The 18,807-nt window shown below is 42.1% G+C and overlaps 1 protein-coding gene across 2 annotated transcripts in view; it reads right to left on the reverse strand.

Moving 5' to 3' along the window:
• ENOX1 (ecto-NOX disulfide-thiol exchanger 1) overlaps nucleotides 1–18,807 on the reverse strand; it is a 478,008-nt gene that overhangs the window by 35,822 nt on the left and 423,379 nt on the right. For both annotated transcript variants that reach the window (XM_087967587.1, XM_087967588.1), the window contains exon 12: nucleotides 16,945–17,129. In XM_087967587.1, coding sequence (XP_087823713.1) covers nucleotides 16,945–17,129 — 185 coding nt within the window. The remainder of the gene's footprint in view (nucleotides 1–16,944; nucleotides 17,130–18,807) is intronic.

Genomic DNA, 18,807 nt, shown 5'->3' on the forward strand with positions numbered 1-18,807 from the left:
CCATAGCCCAGAGTCATCAATCATGCTCTCCAGTTAGAATTTTGCGCTGCAGAAACTTCGGTCACCTAGTTACTATCTTTGAAAACATTGATGGAATGCAGTTTCGGTTTTGCAAGCTGCCGCACTGCTCCCCCTTTCTCCCTTTCTGTTGGCAACTCTAAAAAGACCATGGAAATATTTTATGAGTTGACAGTCAGAAGGACACAAAATTTAGATCACCTGCCCCTTCGGGATGCCGCAGCGGTCATAAACATGAACCAGTTGTCAAGGGTCCAAATTTTGATCACATGATACGGGGATGCCGCAATCATCCTAAGTATGAAAAACTCGCGAGTCACTTTTTTTCAGTGTTGTTGTAACTTCAAGCAGTCACTAAACGAACTGTTGTAAGGACTACCTGTTTGTGCACTTAGCTTACAGACGGTCACAATGTGATCCATAGTTTGACGGGTGTGTGTGTGTGTCCTCCCCCACAGTCACACCGAGGGGAGGATGCTATACCCCATTCATGCTGGGAGTCCGGACAGACGCTGTGTGAAGCGTGAATCCCGTCCAGGATTATCTATTTGCCGGCCAGGTAGTTCAAAACCTGGTACCTTTTGCATGGGGTCATCTCTATATGTCTTCCTGAGTCTCGGATGCAGTGGTGGTATTCTACCGGTTCGGCCCGGTTTGGCTGAACTGGTAGCTCCGACGATTAGCTGCTGGGCCCTCCCAACCGCCCCGGCACAGCACAGCCGATTGCCACGCATCAGCTGTTTTACACACAGGGCTTGCAGCAGAAGGTGAGTGGCAAACACTGTTTGTGCACAGAGAGTGCATTTGGCGTGCGCACAGTGTGCAAAATGCACAATCACACCGAACCAGTAGGCAAAAGTTTTGAAACCCACCACTGCTAGGACACTCTGGAAGAAAAAAAAAATCTGTCCAGGATTGCAGACTCTCGCACCCCTGACATTTTCAAATTCATTCTGGTTTTTTTGGTGGTGGCGCCTCAACCAATGGACCCGCAAATCACATCTGCCTGCATCTTGTGCTACTCGACCTGCCTCCAAACACCATCCCCTCCTCACAAGTAACATGCGGCTTTGCCATATATTAAAACTTTCAAACTCCTCGACAGCGGGACCAACCTCAAAGCTGCTGTCACATCTATCCTGGCTAAAGTCTTATTTGTTGAAGGGGACCCTCTGGTTTTAATAACACTGGGGGATAAACACTGCAGCCCATAAATAATTTACACACGCAGCCCTTTAATATAATTAGTCTCTGGCCCGTTGCCATCTCGTTTCCTGCAAAGCCGGCGCCTGAAATAGATATGCGCTGAGTTGCCAAGAAGACTAAAACAAAAATGACTTCCCCACCCTCTCCCTCTGCTAAGAGAGCAGACCCCTTGCAAATCGACGTATCAGCAGTCAAGAGCCTCCAGTGATAAGAAAGTGAAGATTTGAGGGAACCGCTTGTGATATTTATTCATTCGTTTATTCATTGGTATCCTGCCTTTATTTTATAAACAACTCCAGGCAGTGAATATCTCCAACACATCTTCCTCCTCCTAGTTTCAACCACAACAACAACCCTGTGAGGTAGGTTGGTCTGAGAAGAGAAAGAGAGAGAGGGGGAGGGAGGGAGAGAGAGAGAGAGAGAGAGAGAGAGAGAGAGAGACTGGGCCAAAATCACCCAGCTGACTTTCATGCCTAAGGGAGAACTAGAACTCCCACTCTCCTGGTGATTGACCCAAATCACCCAGCTGGCTTTCATTTCTAAGTAGAATTCCCAGTCTCCTGATGATTGACTCAAATCATTGACAAAACTTTGTCAAGGACCTTGGAGTACTCATCTCTAATGATCTAAGTGCTAGAGCCCACTGTAACTACATAGCCAAAAAGGCATTAAGAGTTGTTAATCTAACCCTCGAACAGGGGAGAGAGGGGGGGGGGGGGGGGGGGGGGGGGGGGGGGGGGGGGGGGGAGGGGGGGTTGGTTTTGTTTTTGTTTTGGTTTTTTTTTTTTTTTTTTTTTTTTTTAGGTTTTTTTAAATTTTTTTAATTTTTTTTTTTTTTTTTTTTTTTTTTTTTTTTTTTTTTTTTTTTTTTTTTTTTTTTTAAAAATTAATTTTTTTTTTTTTTTTTAAAGTTGTTATTTTTTACTTCTTCTCTGGTAATATCACACTACTAACTAGAGCATACAAAACATTTACTAGACCTATACTTGAATACAGCTCATCAGTCTGGAACCCATATCATGTATCTGATATTAACACAATTGAAAAAGTCCAGAAATATTTCACAAGAAGGTCTCGCCTCTACTCGTTGCAGAATACCTTATGCCACCAGACTTGAAACTCTAGACCTAGAAAACCTAGAACTATGCCGACTCCGGTCTGATCTAAATATAGTATATAAAATCATATATTGCAATGTCCTACCTGTCAATGAATACTTCAGCTTCAACCATAACAACACAAGAGCACACAATAGATACAAACTCAAGGTTAACCGCACCAAACTTGATTGCAGGAAATACGACTTCAGCAACAGAGTGGTCAATGTCTGGAATACTCTACCCGACTCTGTAGTTTCTTCCCCAAACCCCAAGAACTTTAACCTTAGACTGTCTACTATTGACCTCACCCCTTTCCTAAGAGGTCTGTAGGGGGCGTGCATAAGCGCACCAATCGTGCCTACCGTCCCTGTTCTATTCTTTCTTTTTATTTTTCTTATAAGTATCTATCTCATGTATTCAAAACTATATTTATTCTTATACATGTATCTTGCAAGCGATTGACAAATCAAATAAATACTAAAAAAAATCACCCAGCTGACTTTCATGCCTAAGGGATAACTAGAATTCCCAATCTCCTGATGATTGGCCTAAATCACCCAGCTGGCTTTCAAGTCTCAGGTGGGACTAGAACTCCCAGTCTCCTGGTGATTGGTCCAAAATCCAGTGGTGGGCTGATGCCACTTCGGACCGGTTTTAGCGAACCGGTAGTTCTGATGATCAGCTGGCCCCGCCCACCCACCTCCGCCTTATCCTGTCCAATATTTCCATCTTTCAGCTGGTTCAGGTGGCACAGTGGATTTCTGCACCTCAGCTGTTTTACTTAGTGGGCCTGCCCTAGAAGGTAAGCTTTTGAGGTTCAAATTGGTGTTATTGGAACGCTGCATGCGTGATCACAGAACCGGTTGTTGCAACTGTTTGCAGCCCACCATTGCTAAAATCACCCAGCTGGCTTTCATGCCTAAGGTGGGACTAGGAACTCACTGTCTCCTGGTGATTCGTCCAAAGTCACCCAGCTGGTTTTCATGGTTATGACAGGACTAGAACTCACCATCTCCTGATGATTGACCTAAAATCACCCAGCTGCCTTTCATGCCTAAGGTGGGAGTAGAACTCACTGTCTCCTGGTGATTCGTCCAAAGTCACCCAGTTGGCTTTCATGGTTATGACAGGACTAGAACTCACCATCTCCTTTTTTCTAGCCTGGCACCTTAACCACTAGATCAAACTGGCTTATGAGGGAAGTTCTAGGGCTACGGAAAGGCCTTCAACTTTTCCAGTCCAATACGGAGCTCAGAAGATATGGAGCCCATATATTCAAGGAGTGTTGAACTTGACCTTAATATCTGTTATTTTGCCTGCAAATATACCATATTTGTTGAACATAAGTTAAAAACAACTTCCTCAAAGCCATTCCCTGTATCTTTGCTTCCATCGACACATTCATTTGCATCTGCAAAGAATTTCTCGCTATATTAATCTAATAAAAGCGCAGAATGGAGCCCCTGGTTAATACATCATTCCATTTGCCTGTTCAAAATCCTAAAATGTGTAAAAGATGTTCTGGATAAGACATGGTTGATCTTTGTTAAAAGGAGGAGGAGGAGGAAGGACGGGGAGGAGGAGGGGGAGAGGGAAGAAGGAGGAGGAAGAGGAGAAGAAGAGGAAAGAGGAGAAGGAGGGGAAGAAGCAGGAAGAGGAGGAGGGGAAGAAGGACGGGGAGGAGGAGGGGGAGAGGGAAGAAGGAGGAGGAGGAGGGAGGAGGAGGGGGGGAAGGAGGAGGAGGGAAAGAGGAGAAGGAGGAAGGTGGAAGAAGGAGGAAGAGAAAGAAAAGGGGGAAGAAGGAAGAGGAGGAGCAGGGGAAAAAAGGAAGAATGAGGAGGAATAGGAGGAGAATATGGAAAGAAGCAGAAGAAGGGAGGGTTTTTGTTTGTTTGTTTGACAAAGAATATAAGAAGCCTCCCATTAAACCAGTAATGATGAAGCATGCAATTGTTTTTCAATTAAGCTAAATGCTACAGAAATCTAAATCCCCACATGTGGAGGCGAATACGTGGCAAATACAGGGCACAGCCCTGAGGAAAATGGATGGAGAAATGTGCCATTAATTGCAGTTAGCTGGGCTTTGGCATTTTGGGTCAATACCATCTTGAAAACATCAGCTCATCTATCACTTATTAGCCTCATTTTCAGCCAAGGCTGCTTAGCCCTGAAAAAAAAAGTTCTGCAGATAAAGACAAACTTCTAAGATGAGCCAAAACTCTGAGATTTTCCTGGGTTGGAAGTCGTGGGCTAAGGAGAGAAGCTACGACCGTTCCCAGTTAGGGAGATGGATGGATGAGAGAGAGAGAGATGATAGGTAGCTGATAGTTAGAGAGAGAGAGAGAGAGAGAGAGAGAGAGAGAGAGAAAGAGAGAGAGAGAAATGATACCATGTTTCCCCCAAAATAAGACCCTGTCTTTTATTTTTAGCCACCCAAAAAGGCACCAGGTCTTATTTTCAGGGACGTCATCCACTGACTTAATCTCACTTGCACACATCACCCTCGGCCTCCTTTTCACTGTCAGAGGCCTTCAAGAACTTCTTCTTCTGTGGCCAGCAAGGCTTTCTTGAAGGCCTCTGCAGCCAATAACAGAGCTCTGGATCAATCCTGAGCTTTCTTATCAGCTCCAGAAGCCTTCAGGAAAGCCTTGCCAGCCTTGCTGGCTGCAGAAGAAATGGGCCAGCAAGGCAGGTGTCGGGGTGTGCAAGGCCTGGCTACACCTGTCCCAAGGTAAGTAGTAGGGCAGCTCCACCACCCTCCATCCTCACCCTAGCTTAATTTTTACCCCTGCACTCTGGAGTGGGTGTGATCTTAATTAGGGCTTATTTTTTTTTTTGGGGGGGTAGGGCTTATATTGGGTGCACATGTAAAAATCAAGCTAGGACTTACTTTCAGGGTAGGTCATATTTTTGAGGAAACAGGGTAGATAGATGATAGATAAATAAGATAGATAGATGATAGATAGATAGATAGATAGATAGATAGATAGATAGATAGATAGATAGATAGAAGATAGATAGATAGATAGATAGATAGAAGATAGATAGATAGATAGATAGATAGATAGATGGATGGAATGATGGATGGATAGATAGATAGATAGAAGATAGATAGATAGATAGATAGATAGATAGATAGAATGTAGATAGCAATAGACTTATACACTGCTTCACAGTGCTTTACAGCCCTCTCTAAGTGTTTTACAGAGTTGTCTTCAATCTTGTCTTCAACAATCTGGGTCCTCATTTTACCAACCTCGGAAAGACGGAAGGCTGAGTCAACCTTGAGCCTGTCAGGATCAAACTGCTGAACTGCTGGCAGCTGGCGGTCAGCAGAAGTAGCATGCAGTACTGCATTCTAACCACTGCGCCACCACCATTTAAATTTAAGTTCAAATCCATAAGATGTGCTTTGGAAAGGAATGAAATCCACCGGGTTCTCAAAGAGACCACGGGAGGGGCAGTGTGGGAAAACCCTTTAAGGCAGGGGTCTCCAACCTTGGCCGCTTTAAGACTTGTGGACTTCAACTCCCAGAATTCCCCCACCAGCAATTGCTGGCTGAGAAATTCTGGGAGTTGAAGTCCACAAGTCTTAAAGTGGTCAAGGTTGGAGACCCCTGCTTTAAGGAATGTCTTCGCTACTAGGGGGTGTACTCAGCTCAGTCTCATACAAGGAAAATGGAAAGGTAAGCTAAGAAAAAGGAATATTGTTGCTATTCAGAAGAAGTAAAAAAAAACAAAAAAACAGAGAGAATTACCAGCTCTCTCCGTCTCCTCTTAAAAGCCACTCAGAGTCTGTTGGAATGGAGGGATATAATACATTTAATGAAAGAAATAAATATACAGGCAGCATCCGATGCAGTGTAGTATCGTCCATATCAGGAAACATTAGTCAGGAAACATCTCTTATAGAGAGCCCAAAAGAAGAAGACAAGCAATTGCTTAGCTTCCTGCTGAGATTATCATTAAATTGACATTAATGGTGCTTTCCATGCAGAAAAGACTTTCTCTCTCTCTCTGTGTGTGTGTGTGGTGTGTGTGTAAATATGCACATATACACATCTCTACATATACAGGAATATATGCTGATAAGCAGGAGATTCTCAATCCTCCAGATCAGGTGTCTCCAATCTTGGCATGCGCTGGCTGAGGAATTCTGGGAGCTGAAGTCCACAAGTCGTAAAGTTGCCAAGGTTGGAGAGCCCTGCTCCACATCATGGTTGTCCCAAAGGTTCTTTTTCAAGAGGGTGCCATCTAACAAAATGAAATTCAAGGATGGAAAAAAAGTCAGGTTCTACATTTAGGCAAGAAAAACCAAAATGCACAGGTACAGTATAGGTCAGTGGTGGCTAACCTTTTTTGGGCTTCTGTGCCAAAAACTGCATGCACGCCAGCATGCATGCACTCGCGTGCCAGCCCCCAGAATGCAATGCGTGCATCCCTCCCCTGTGCCCCTGCGCATGCGCACACAATTCCCCACCACTGCCCCTTTACCTGCCCTGCACCTCATTCCTCCTTCTTGTAACTGTTTGTGGGGGAGTTTTTTTTTTGTCTCCAGTCAAGGATATTTGGAGCTTGGAAGCAAAGTGAAGGAATAAAAGGGGCTTCACCTGTTGTTTTTGTGTGTGACTGTGTTTATTTTCTATCCCACCCTGGGTCATCACAGTTATTCTGTTCTGTATTCTGTATAATGGAAGTAAGGTTACAATATTAGACGTGGAGGGGGTAGGAAACCCCATCTTCCAAAGCATTTCTGCAGTTTGGCCGGTGGCTAAGACAACGTTAAGAACCTGGAAGGTCCAACCTGGTGAAGTTGTTGTTGTCCAACAAGAGCCGTTAAACCCCAAACATCTTTCCATCTTCCTTCCTAGTCCCACCTGGAATTTACAGGCATGCAACTTTCCACGTTGTAGGGCGCATGCTCTTATTCATTTCACTGTGGAATGGAAATGGAAATGGTTTTCTCTGTCCAATTCTTCTGAAGCTCATGCCCTTCTCTTAACAGCCATGCTGTACCTTTTTTTTTTTAAATTTACAGAATAAGAGGGCATTAGTCTTTTAGTTGATGGGATTTTTAATTTAATGGAAAAAGGTTGCTGACAAGGACTATTACTCTCGCTCATGTAAACAATTGTGTGTAGGCCAGGAGAAGCTAAAGGACAGGCAGAGCATTTCTCTTGCCTTTCTCTGGTTGTCTTTGCGCTTGGTTTGCGTTGATGAAGTCTGGAGACCTTTTGCAGGAACTTGTTTTCTTTTTCCATATGCCAATAAAACTGTTCCAGAACTCCACACGATGCTTAAGAAACAATAATCGGAACTATTTCTCTGAATTGGGAAGATCATACTTCTGCCTTTAAAGTGTGCAATTCTTTGTTTTGTGAAACAGAGGAGTTTACTCCGATTTTATTTCCATTTATAAAATATCCATTTGATGTTAGATGGAGATAAAAATGTTGGTTTTATAAAATGGACATCTAACATCAAAAATGCCATCACAAAAGCGCAAGAATTTAATATAAATATAAATGTTCTTTCTGGGCCAAATCAGAAAGCTCAAACTGCCCAAGGAGCTGCTGATCCAGTTCTAAAGAGGAATGATTGAGTCTGTCATCTGTACCTCTGTAACTGTCTGGTTTGGCTCTGCAACCCAACAGGACAGACACAGACTCCAGAGGATAAGTAGGACTGCAGAAAAAAACAATTACTACCAACCTGTCTTCCATTGAGGATCTATATAAGCGTGAGTCAAAAAGAGGTCTGTAAAAATATCTACAGACTCTTCACATCCTGGACATAAACTGTTTCAACTCCTTCCCTCAAAACGATGCTATAGAGCACTGCACACCAGAACAACTAGACACAAGGACAGTTTTTTTCCTGGATGCCATCACTCTGCTAAAAAACTCATTCCCACAACACTGTCAACTTATTTACTAAGTCTGCATTACAATTATTCTTCTCATCCTTCCTATTACCTATCTCTTCCCACTTATGACTATAACCATGTTTCTTGTACCTTTACAATTTATAGTGTTTTATTTGTTTCCTAGTATGATTTGATTGCTTATTAGTAACCTGTGACTATCACTAAGTGTTGCATCTTATGATTCTTGATGAATGAAATTTATTTTTTCTCATGTACATTTGAGAGCATATGCACCAAAGACAAATTCCTTGTCTGTCCAATCACCACTTGCCCAATAAAGAATTCTATTCTATTTGACGGGAGGGAGATGACTGTAATCTAGTGTGATAAAACATTGTTATGCAAACTAGATCTGTTTTGAGCCAGTTCTTAGGAAAAGCCAGTTCTGGTGGAAATGGAAGGAAAAATGAAAGCCTCCAGGCACAAGTCTCCAACACCTGGAAGGGCTGGCATCAATCTTGAAGAACTGGCATTAATGATGGCCATCTGGAAGAGCTGGGATCAATCTTGACCACCTCAAAAGGCTGGCATCAATTTGGAGCACCTCAAATGCTGGCATCAACCTTGACCATCTCCAAGAGCTGACATCAATCTTGAGCACCTCAAAGGACTGACAATCTTGACCACCTGCTGGCATCAATCTTCAACGTCTTGAAGAGCTGGCATCAATCTTTTTCTTTTTAAATTTAATTTTAATTATAAGAATACAACACGATGCAGCCGTTCTGGAGTTACAATTGTTATACATATATAAATGTTACTTCACCATTTACAATCCTCTTGTTTGATACCTTGTTTACTAATTATTCTGATCATCATACGTACTTATGTTCTGACTTTGTCTTCTTCTATGCGGCCACTGATAGAATTTATTCCACGTTTCATAGTACTCCGATTCTCCCTTGTTTTTTAATTCCTGTCCGATTCTGCACAGGTCATAATTTTCCTTATTATCTCTGTTTCTGGCGGTGTGCTTTCCTTCTTCCAGTATTGTGCCTATATTATTCTAGCCACCATCAACACATGTACTATTAGATAAATTAAATCCTTCCTATATCCTTCTGGTATTATTCCTAGGAGAAAAAAAATCCGGCTTAAATGGAATACATGCTCCCACCATTTGTTCCACCCATGTTTGAATATTAGTCTCCAATATTTTTTTTTGCAACATTGCAAGACCACCACATATGAAAGAATGTGCCTGATACACCTTTGCACGTCCAACATTTTGGAGATATGTTTTTGAACATTTTTGGAAAGTCTTGCTGGCAAGATGGAGCTAGCATCAATCTTGACCACCTCGAATGCTGGCATCAATCCTGACTGTCACTTAGAGTTGACATCAATATTGAGCACCTCAAAGGACTGACAATCTTGACCACCTGGAAGAGCTGCCATCAATCTTGATCGGCATTGACTTTGACCAGCTGGAAGGGCTGGGATCAATCTTGCAAGGCTCAAAATCCTTCTTCCCATCCTTGCCTTTACTCTCCAGAGAACTATGGAGAGACCCTTCTGAGATGCTTTCTCAGCCCCTTCGGCGGGCTGAGATCAATCAGTCAATCAGAAGAGAGCTGGAAGGGACCTCGGAGGTCTTCTAGTCCAACCTGTTACTTAAGCAGCAGATCTTATACCCTTTCAGACAGGTAGCTGTCTATTCTCTTCTTAAGTGTTGTACCTGATGATTCTTGACTCTTGATGAATGTATCTTCTTTTTATGTACACTGACAGCATTTGCACCAAGACAAATTCCTTGTGTGTCCATTCACACTTGGCCAATAAAGAATTCTATTCTATTCTATTCTATTCTATTCTATTCTATTCTATTCTATTCTATTCTATTCTATTCTATTCTATTCTATTCTATTCTATTCTATTCCATTCCATTCCATTCCATTCTATTCCATTCTAGTCTAGTCTAGTCTAGTCTAGTCTAGTCTAAAGAAACATCCAGTGATGGAGCACCCACAACTTCTGGTGGCCAGCAGTTCCACTGGTTAGTTGCCCTCACTGTTAGGAAGTTTCTCCTTGATTCCTGGTTGCTTCTCTCCTTGCTTAGTTTTCATCCATTGTTTCTTATCTTGCCTTATGGTGCTTTGGCAAATCGGTTGATCCCCTCCTCTTTGTGGCAGCCCCTCAAATACTGGAGGACTGCTATCATGTCACTCCTAATTCTTCTTTTCTCTAGACTAGCCAGACCCAAATCCAGAAAGATATCTCTTGTTGTCTTGTTGTTGTTGTTGGTAGTTGTGAAGTGGGGTCCAACCCATCGTGACCCCATGGACAACATTCCTCCAGGCCTCCCTGTCCTCTACCATCCTCCGGAGTCCATTTAAGCTCATGCCGACTGCTTCAGTGACACCCTCCAGCCCCCTCCTTCTCTGTCGTCCCCTTCTTCTACTGCCCTCAATCTTTCCCGTTGTTGTCTAGGAGTGGCTTTTCCTTGCTTCTGTGTCCCAAGGTTATTCTCACATCCCATTGATGTGGGACAAGTAGCCCCATTCACACTTTCCAGAACCAAAGGCCATTTCAACCTTTCGGCTACAATTCTTGGCTTCTGCAAAATTGCTTTACGAATTGTCCTTTTCACAGCTCCACGAAGCAGCGCTCGGAGGCCGCCAGGCAATGTTTCTTTCTGTTTTCCTAAGGAAGTTTTCCAATTATATGTCAGATATGATTCATGCAAGAGCCTACTTTTGAAATGTTTAACAACTTTCGGTCATGTACTTGGAAGTTAAAACAATTCCCAGGCTGGTGGGAGATGCAATGTTTTTTTTCATGATTAAGATAGCAGAAGTCCCTGGTTTTACAAAGTCATCTGGTAGTTATCATAAACAGGCTTAGGGATTTATATATATAGATAAATCTTTTGGCAAAAGTCCCTACGGTTTCCCAACATGAAGGGAAACAAATTAAACATAGATTCTCAAAGTTTGTAACATCAGACATCCAAAAGAGATGAATCTTGTTTTTCCCTTTAGCAACGTGTTCTGGACAGGGGTGGGATCCACATTTTTTAACAACTGGTTCTGTGGGTGTGGCTAGGTGGACATGGCCATGTGACTGGGTGCGCATGGCTTCTTCTTCTTCTTCTTCTTCTTCTTCTTCTTCTTCTTCTTCTTCTTCTTCTTCTTCTTCTTCTTCTTCACACCTCCCTAGCACCCTTTTTATAATCATCTATCATATCTATCTATCTATCTCTAATCTCTCTTATCTATATCAATCTATCAATCTATCTATCTCTATAATCATCTATTATCTATCTATCTATCATCTATCTATCTATCTATCTATCTATCTATCTATCTATCTATCTATCTATCTATCTATCTATCATCTCTAATCATTTCTCTAATCCCTCTCTAATCTATCTATTATCTACCTATCTATTATCCATCTATCTCTAATCTCCCTCTCTCTAATCTCTCTCTCTAATCTATCATCTATCTCTAAATATCTCTATATATCTCTAATATCTCTCTAATCTATTATCTATCTATCTTCTATCTCTATAATATCTATCATATCTCTCTCTCTCTCTCTTATCTATCTATCTATCTATCTATCTATCTATCTATCTATCTATCTATCTATCTATCTATCTATCTATCTATCATCTCTCTTTCATAATACCTCCATCTCTCTTTCTCTCTCTCCCCCAACTCCTATCTCTATGTCATGTATCTACCAACGCAAGAGACACAGATATCTATAATGCATGTGTATATGGAATATGAAATAGACAAACAGGCAATTTGTAAGTACTAACACCTACAGATCTAATTATCTAGATTTGCTGTGTATAAATCAAATTCATATCAATTTATATTTAAACATATTTAGAATGAGGAGTGGGCACAAATGCTTGGCAGGCTTAAAACCAATGTTGGGACGTGTGGCGTATTAAAGATCAATATTGACTGTTCATTGGCAGAAGTTTTGCTGCAGCGTGAAAGCAAAAAAAAAAAAAATCTGTTTATGGAAGAAGAATAAGGCAATAATAATGGCATAAGACAAAGGAGGTTTCCCTGATATATTAGCCTTGGGAGACTGTGGCTAAATTAGATTAATCTTTAACCCTATCAAGCAAAGTGTTTGTTCTTCTGTTTTATTCTTTGGGATAGTGTGATTGCCTGCATGGAAAAATGGCACAACACAACTAGTCCTTGACAATGTAGCCCAAAATTTCTGTTGCTAAGCAAGACAGTTTTTTAATTCATATGGCAGGAGTTATAGTGGTGCAGTGATTAGAATGCAGGATTGCAGGCTAATTCTGCCTACTTCCAGGAGTTTGATCCTGACTGGTTCAAGGTTGACTCAGCCTTCCATCTTTCTGAGGTGGGTAAAATGAGTGTCCAGGTTGTTGGGGGCAAGAGGTTGACTCTGTAAACCTCTCAGAGAGGGTTGTACAGCTTTGTGAAGCGGTATATAAATCTAACTGTTGTCCTTCCTTCCTTCCTTCCTTCCTTCCTTCCTTCCTTCCTTCCTTCCTTCCTTCCTTCCTTCCTTCCTTCCTTCCTTCCTTCCTTCCTTCCTTCCTTCCTTCCTTCCTTCCTTCCATGGTGCACAGTGGTAGGAATGCAGTATTGCAGGCAGACTCTGCCCACTGTCAGCAGTTCGATCCTGACCCGCTCAAGGTTGACTCAGCCTTCTGTCCTTCCGAGGTGGGTAAAACAAGGACCCAAATTGTTGGGGGCAACATGCTGACTCTGTAAACTGCTTTAGAGAGGGCTGTAAAAGCACTATGAAATGGTATATAAGTCTACTTGCTATTACTATTAAAACAGTGGAAGGAAGTTTCCATGTACAAATCCAAGAAATTCAGGGAGCTTTGAGCCAAGTGTCAGCCTGAATTTGAAAGGTCGTGTTTCTGAGATCAGATGTATTATGGTGCAGGTGAAGATTGAAAAATGTGAGTCAAAAGAAGGAGTCCGACTTAACCTTTTGATTCCATCAACAACCCTGTTGGGTAAGAATATGGCAAGTCGAAGCCTTCCAAACATGCAGTCAAATACTTTCAACTGTTTACACCGAGAACATGGTTTCTTGTGTATGTTTGTGAAGGGTGATCCAATAAATATGTCAATAGGGTCATCTCCCTGGCAGTGAGAATCTTGTTTACAAGACTGGTTCATTAGGAGCAGAATGTCTAGGGAGATTTTGTCATACAGGACATGGTTGTCCCAAATATGCTTTTTTTTTTCCAAGAGGCAACTGGGCTTTCTTGGTTTTCTTGGAAAGGAATACCAGAAAGTCCAGTTGTCTCTTGAAAAAGCACTTTTGGGATGACCAGGAGCAGAAATTCTCTTCCATTTTAGACGTGTGTGTGTATCTGTTCCAAGATTTTGTCATGCCCCTGTCAGAATCTGACTCGGAGGAGTGTGGCTCCATTGGCTGTGGAAGAAACTGGGGAAGGGCAAAGTCTGGCTAGGCAGAGCAAGGGAGAGGTAGAACAAGGGAGAGGGAATTCAGATGAAGACCAGGCCCACCTCCTCTTCATCCTAGGGCACGCAGGAAGGAATGGAGAAGGGAGCAATGTGGGTTGCATGGCTTATGGGGGAGGAAAGGGCCCTGATTCCTTTCATTAGCTGCAGCTGGGAAGACAGTGTATAAAAAAGGCAAGCTGCATGCAACAAGCTGTTGGGAGCAAACGTGAATTTAACTCGCATCGTCATGGCTTATCTCTGTTCCTGGGATCTTCCCAACTGTGTGAGTTTTGCAGTGCTTTCAAGTCTGAAATCCCTGCTCCTGCCAAAGTAATTACTTCATTTTGGCTTGTTTGGATTTTAAGTTACAGTTTGTGTGTTCCTTGTTTTGGACTGAATTTTCTGTAGTTAAAGGCTTTTCCAGCTGCAGATAACCTGGATATTGGGGAAAAAGTTGAAGATAACAAAAGGGACTCTTATTGCTTATCTCACTGTGTTGCCTTTGTGCCATGCCCTGGGTCATCACAGATGTTTAGTAGATGCAGGTGTGGGATTCAGCCAGTTTGGACCAGTTCATGTGAGTTAGTAATTCCAGCCATTAATTGGCTCCACACACCCACCCCTGTAGTAGTCTGTCTTATATTTCTGTGTTTTGCAACCCATTTGATTCACATGGCACAGTGGATTCCCACGCCTCAGCTATTTTACTCCCCGGGGGCTGCAGCAGAAGGTAAATTTTGTAGCTGAAAATGGGTGATTGTCAAGTGCCCCACGTGCTCACCCAACTGGTTATTACACCGGTTGAATCCAACCACTGAGTAGATGGGCATCCCACTAAGGCAATGATATATCAGATTTAGTTGAGACTGGGACTTCCCGGGAAGAAATGATGAACTGAACAACGGTGGCCGAATGAAGATCCAGCGAGTAGAGCTTGTTCCTCTCCAGACAAGGAGAAGGCCTGAGATCACCCACAAGGGCTCTGGATGCTTGCTCTTCACAAGGAGACTGCAAGGCAGCCATTTCCAGAAGGTTTAGAGCTCTGAGAATTAAAGAAGCAGCCATCTTGCTCAAAGCACTTTATGGACACTGAGTTCGGCTACTTCCTTTTCTAATCACTTCCAGGAATTGCTTCCAAATTGCTTTTTAACCCTAAGGAATCTTTGAATCGACAGATTTCCCAGCACCAAGTGGCTTTCCTTCAATTTTTAGTGAGATTGAAGGAAAAATATTTTAAATACAGGGTTTTTGTCTGTGTGGTTTGTTTGTGTGTGTGTGTGTGTGTGTGTGTGTGTGTGTGTGTGTGTGTGTGTGTAATAAATAGCAAAAGGGAGATTAAAGTGTTAATTTTGGAAACTTACAAAAAGACCAAGGGTCCAAAGTTAACATTTTGAAGATTTTTGTGAGAAGGGACAAAGAAAAAAAAATGAAGTTAAATATTAGGACATTATTTGAAAGGATTAAAGATCAAGATTGTTAAAAGTAAAAGGAAGGAAGATAATGTTAATTTATTTGTTAAAAGATTAATATGGATACGTTATCTCTGGTAACTCTTAATGAACTTTTGATCAGGACTGACATAATGAGACTTTAAGGATTTGCTTATAGATAAGAGATGAGATTTGGGGAAAAGAATCCATTTGTTGTATTTTAAGGATAGATGATAAATGACTAAAATTTGTTACACTTCTGAGGAAGGAAAGTCATTCCTTTATATAATTCTTCTTTTTACTATATTTCTATATTTTCTATTTTTATTTCTATTATTTTCTTTTCCACACTTTTGTTTTATTCTTTTCTTTTTTTAAGTTTGCCTTAGGTGTCTTTATATATATAAAGATGAGTTGAGGCTAGCTTAGTTCTGATTCACATGTAAGAAAGATGGAACTTAATGGCAATTTTGTCATTATACTTACCCATTTCTGAGATAATTTTCCTCATAAAACTCTGTTACAGTTTAATTTCATACCCAGTACGAAGCCTCTAACGAACAAATGGAAATAATGTCTCGTATCCATGGTAACAAATGAGATTTTCTTTACCTGATCTTAAGATGGAATTGAATTCTAAAACTATGACATTTTAGTACCGAAGGAAGCCTTCGTCACTTATAATCCCCCGGCTTTTAAAAACAGACAGATAACACAGTGCACAGAAAGTAACTCCTCGCTTCGAAGGAGTGTTTTGTTTCGGGAGGCCTTTTAAATTTAGCTTGTGATCACCGTTCTCTGTCCAGGATAACTGTTTATCCTGCTTTTTTTGTGGGAGGGGGGGAGAGAACCAAAATGAAAATGTCCTATTCTCTGTACAAAAGCCATTTTCTTCAGCAACAAAGACGAATTCCCGTGTCTGCAATGCAGGTTGGTTTTGTTACTATTTGCAAAAGAAAATTTTGCAAAGAGCAAGATTGATACGGGGGAAATAATGAGTTTTCCTAGTTCGGACTGGTTCCGCCTCATTTTCATTACGATATCCTACAAAGTGTTGGGTGGCTAGGCCGGTCAACCTCTCAACAGGGTTGAGGGGGGGAAAGGAAGAGGAATGAACATGAGGTATGTTCATCATCTTGAATTTATAAAATAAAAATTAAAAATAAATTAAAAAAAATAAGCGAGGCAGGATATAAATCAATCAACCTTCCAAATAATAAGCAGCTGCTCGTGCAAGTCATTTCAGATTGATCGTCCTTGGTGGAACGGAACTCAGCCTTCCTACCTGTCACTTTACAATTGATTGCACCAGGGATGGGATTAACCGGTTCGCAACCGGTTCGCTGCCCGGTTGCTGGGTGGGCATGGCGATGGAGGGCCTACCAGAACTTCTGGGAGAGTCCATTTCCAGACTTCCAGAATTTCTGGTTTGGCCATTTTTCGCCTTCCCCGGAGTCCGGAGGCTTCTCTTGGTCCTCTGGAATGGTGAAAATGGTCTCCCTCGGGCACTGGGGGGCCTCCAGAAGCTCAAAACAGGCCCGTTTCCAGACGTCCAAAACTTCTGGTTCAGCCCATTTTTCACCCTCCCAGACTCTACGCGCAGACCCTGGGAGGGGAGGGGCAGGATGGGTGGGGCCCGCTGGTGGTTTCAACTACCAGTTTGGTGAACCGGATGTAAATTTAACATCCGGTTCCCCCAAACCTGTCCAAACCGGTAGAACCCCTCCCCCTGGATTGCACCCAACCTGGAGATGTTTCCCCGTTCCCAAGAACACTAGCAACTTAACTTCCCACCGGATAAGATCGGAACCAGGTTCATACGTTTTAGGCGGATGTACCTGTTGCATGCCTTGGACTGTTTGCTGCAAAAACTGTAGTTGCTGGTCTTTTGTCAAGCTCTCTTCGGTGCGAAACAGCTGACCCTTTTCTTGCTTGAGTAGCTCCACCTCGTTCCGGTAGGCATCGAGTTGCCATCGGAGGCTGTCGTTCTCTTCCTTCAAGGCGTAAGCTTGAGCGGCTAAGGCTGAGGAAAGGAACAGACTCGGTAGTTAAGACAGAAGAACAAGATTCGACGGATGTTGTGCCGGGAAAAATAAAGGGACGGGAAGTTGCAGCTACTCCTGTCAAAGAAATGAAATCAATGCTGTCTTGAGTTGGCTTGTTGATTCTGTCTTCTTCTGCAGGATGAGAGCTGGCTATGAATTAACCAGGGAATGTCCAAGAGACCGACCAACCATTTGATAGAAACTTCTCTGTCTTTGGTGTTCTCTGAGCTTGGTTGTTTTCCTGTAGACATTTCATTACCCAAACTGAATCTCATCATCAGTGCTAATAAAGTGTATCTAGGTAGCACTGGTGATGTTACTTAGTTTGGTCGTGAAATGTCTGCAAGAAAACAACCAAGATCAGAGAACACCCAATACGCTACAATTCTTCTCCTTCTCTTCCTCCACTTTCTCCTCCTCCTCCTCCTCCTCCTCCTCCTCCTCCTCCTCCTCCTCCTCCTCCTCTCCTCCTCCTCCTCCCCCCTCTGCTCCTCAACCCTTCCCCCTTCTAATACTGCTGATGCTACCTAGTTTGGTCATGAAACATCTGCAAGAAAACAACCAAGATCTAAGAGCACCCAATACCCCACAGTCCTTCTCCTCCCTCCTCCTCCTCCTCCTCCTCCTCCTCCTCCTCCTCCTCCTCCTCCTCCCTCCTCCTCCTCCTCCTCCCTCCTCCTCCTCCTCCTCCTCTGCTCCTCAACCCTTCTAATACTGATGATGCTACCTAGTTTGGTCATGAAATGTCTGCAAGAAAACAACCAAGATCAGAGAACCCCCCAAGATTCCACATTCCTTCTCCTCCTCTTCCTCTTCTTCCTTGTCCTCCTCCTCCTCTACTCCTGAAATCCTCCTCCCTTTTAGTACTGATGGTGCTACCCAGTTTGGTCATGAAACGTCTGCAAGAAAACAATGTTAGAGAGCACCAAGGATCCTTCATTTCAATCCTGATCTATAAATATTCTCCTTTATTGGTACTTCTCTGTCTGGGAGATACCTCCCCGCAAGACACTCAAATAAAGCAGTTTTAACGCAGACTGTAAAACATGGCTGACACTTCTAAGAAAATATAATCTAATAATAACCATTGCTTGGATCCCAAGACCTGTTTCAAGCTTGCACACCAAGAAATGCACTGGTTGTTGCTATTTTTTGCATTACTTTTATTTCCCTTAAGCACTATGGTTTCAATAACTCAATTCTTCTGCCAAATCATGGCTTGCACGAACTATACTTTACAAGGAAGACCCTAACTATGGTTTGATGGGATGTTTGATTTTAACCGCACGTCACACAAACAGACCTGAACCAAATATGTTTTCTTCTTTTGCAGGAAAAGGAAGCTGACAATTAAAATTATTCAGGATGGTATTTATTTACAGTTTAGGAATAAATCTTAAGATCTGGATTATTTTTTTTTTTTTTAAAATAGTCTATTAAATTTCAATATAAAACATTAAAAGACAAACTAGTATAAAAGAAAAAAGGGAAATGGAATAGCAAAACATATGAAAGGGTGACAAAAACATTTGTTTGTTTGCTTAATTAATTAATTTGTATATTGCTCACCTCACTATCCAGAGTGACTGGAAAATACATCAAACAAATATATAACAAAAATGATTCCTGACTTTTTTCTAGCACAGTGTTAATAAC

Source organism: Notechis scutatus, chromosome 5, assembly GCF_049901735.1.
Source record: "Notechis scutatus isolate UNSWTSFEM ecotype Mainland chromosome 5, rNotScu1.2, whole genome shotgun sequence".
NCBI lineage: Eukaryota > Metazoa > Chordata > Lepidosauria > Squamata > Elapidae > Notechis > Notechis scutatus.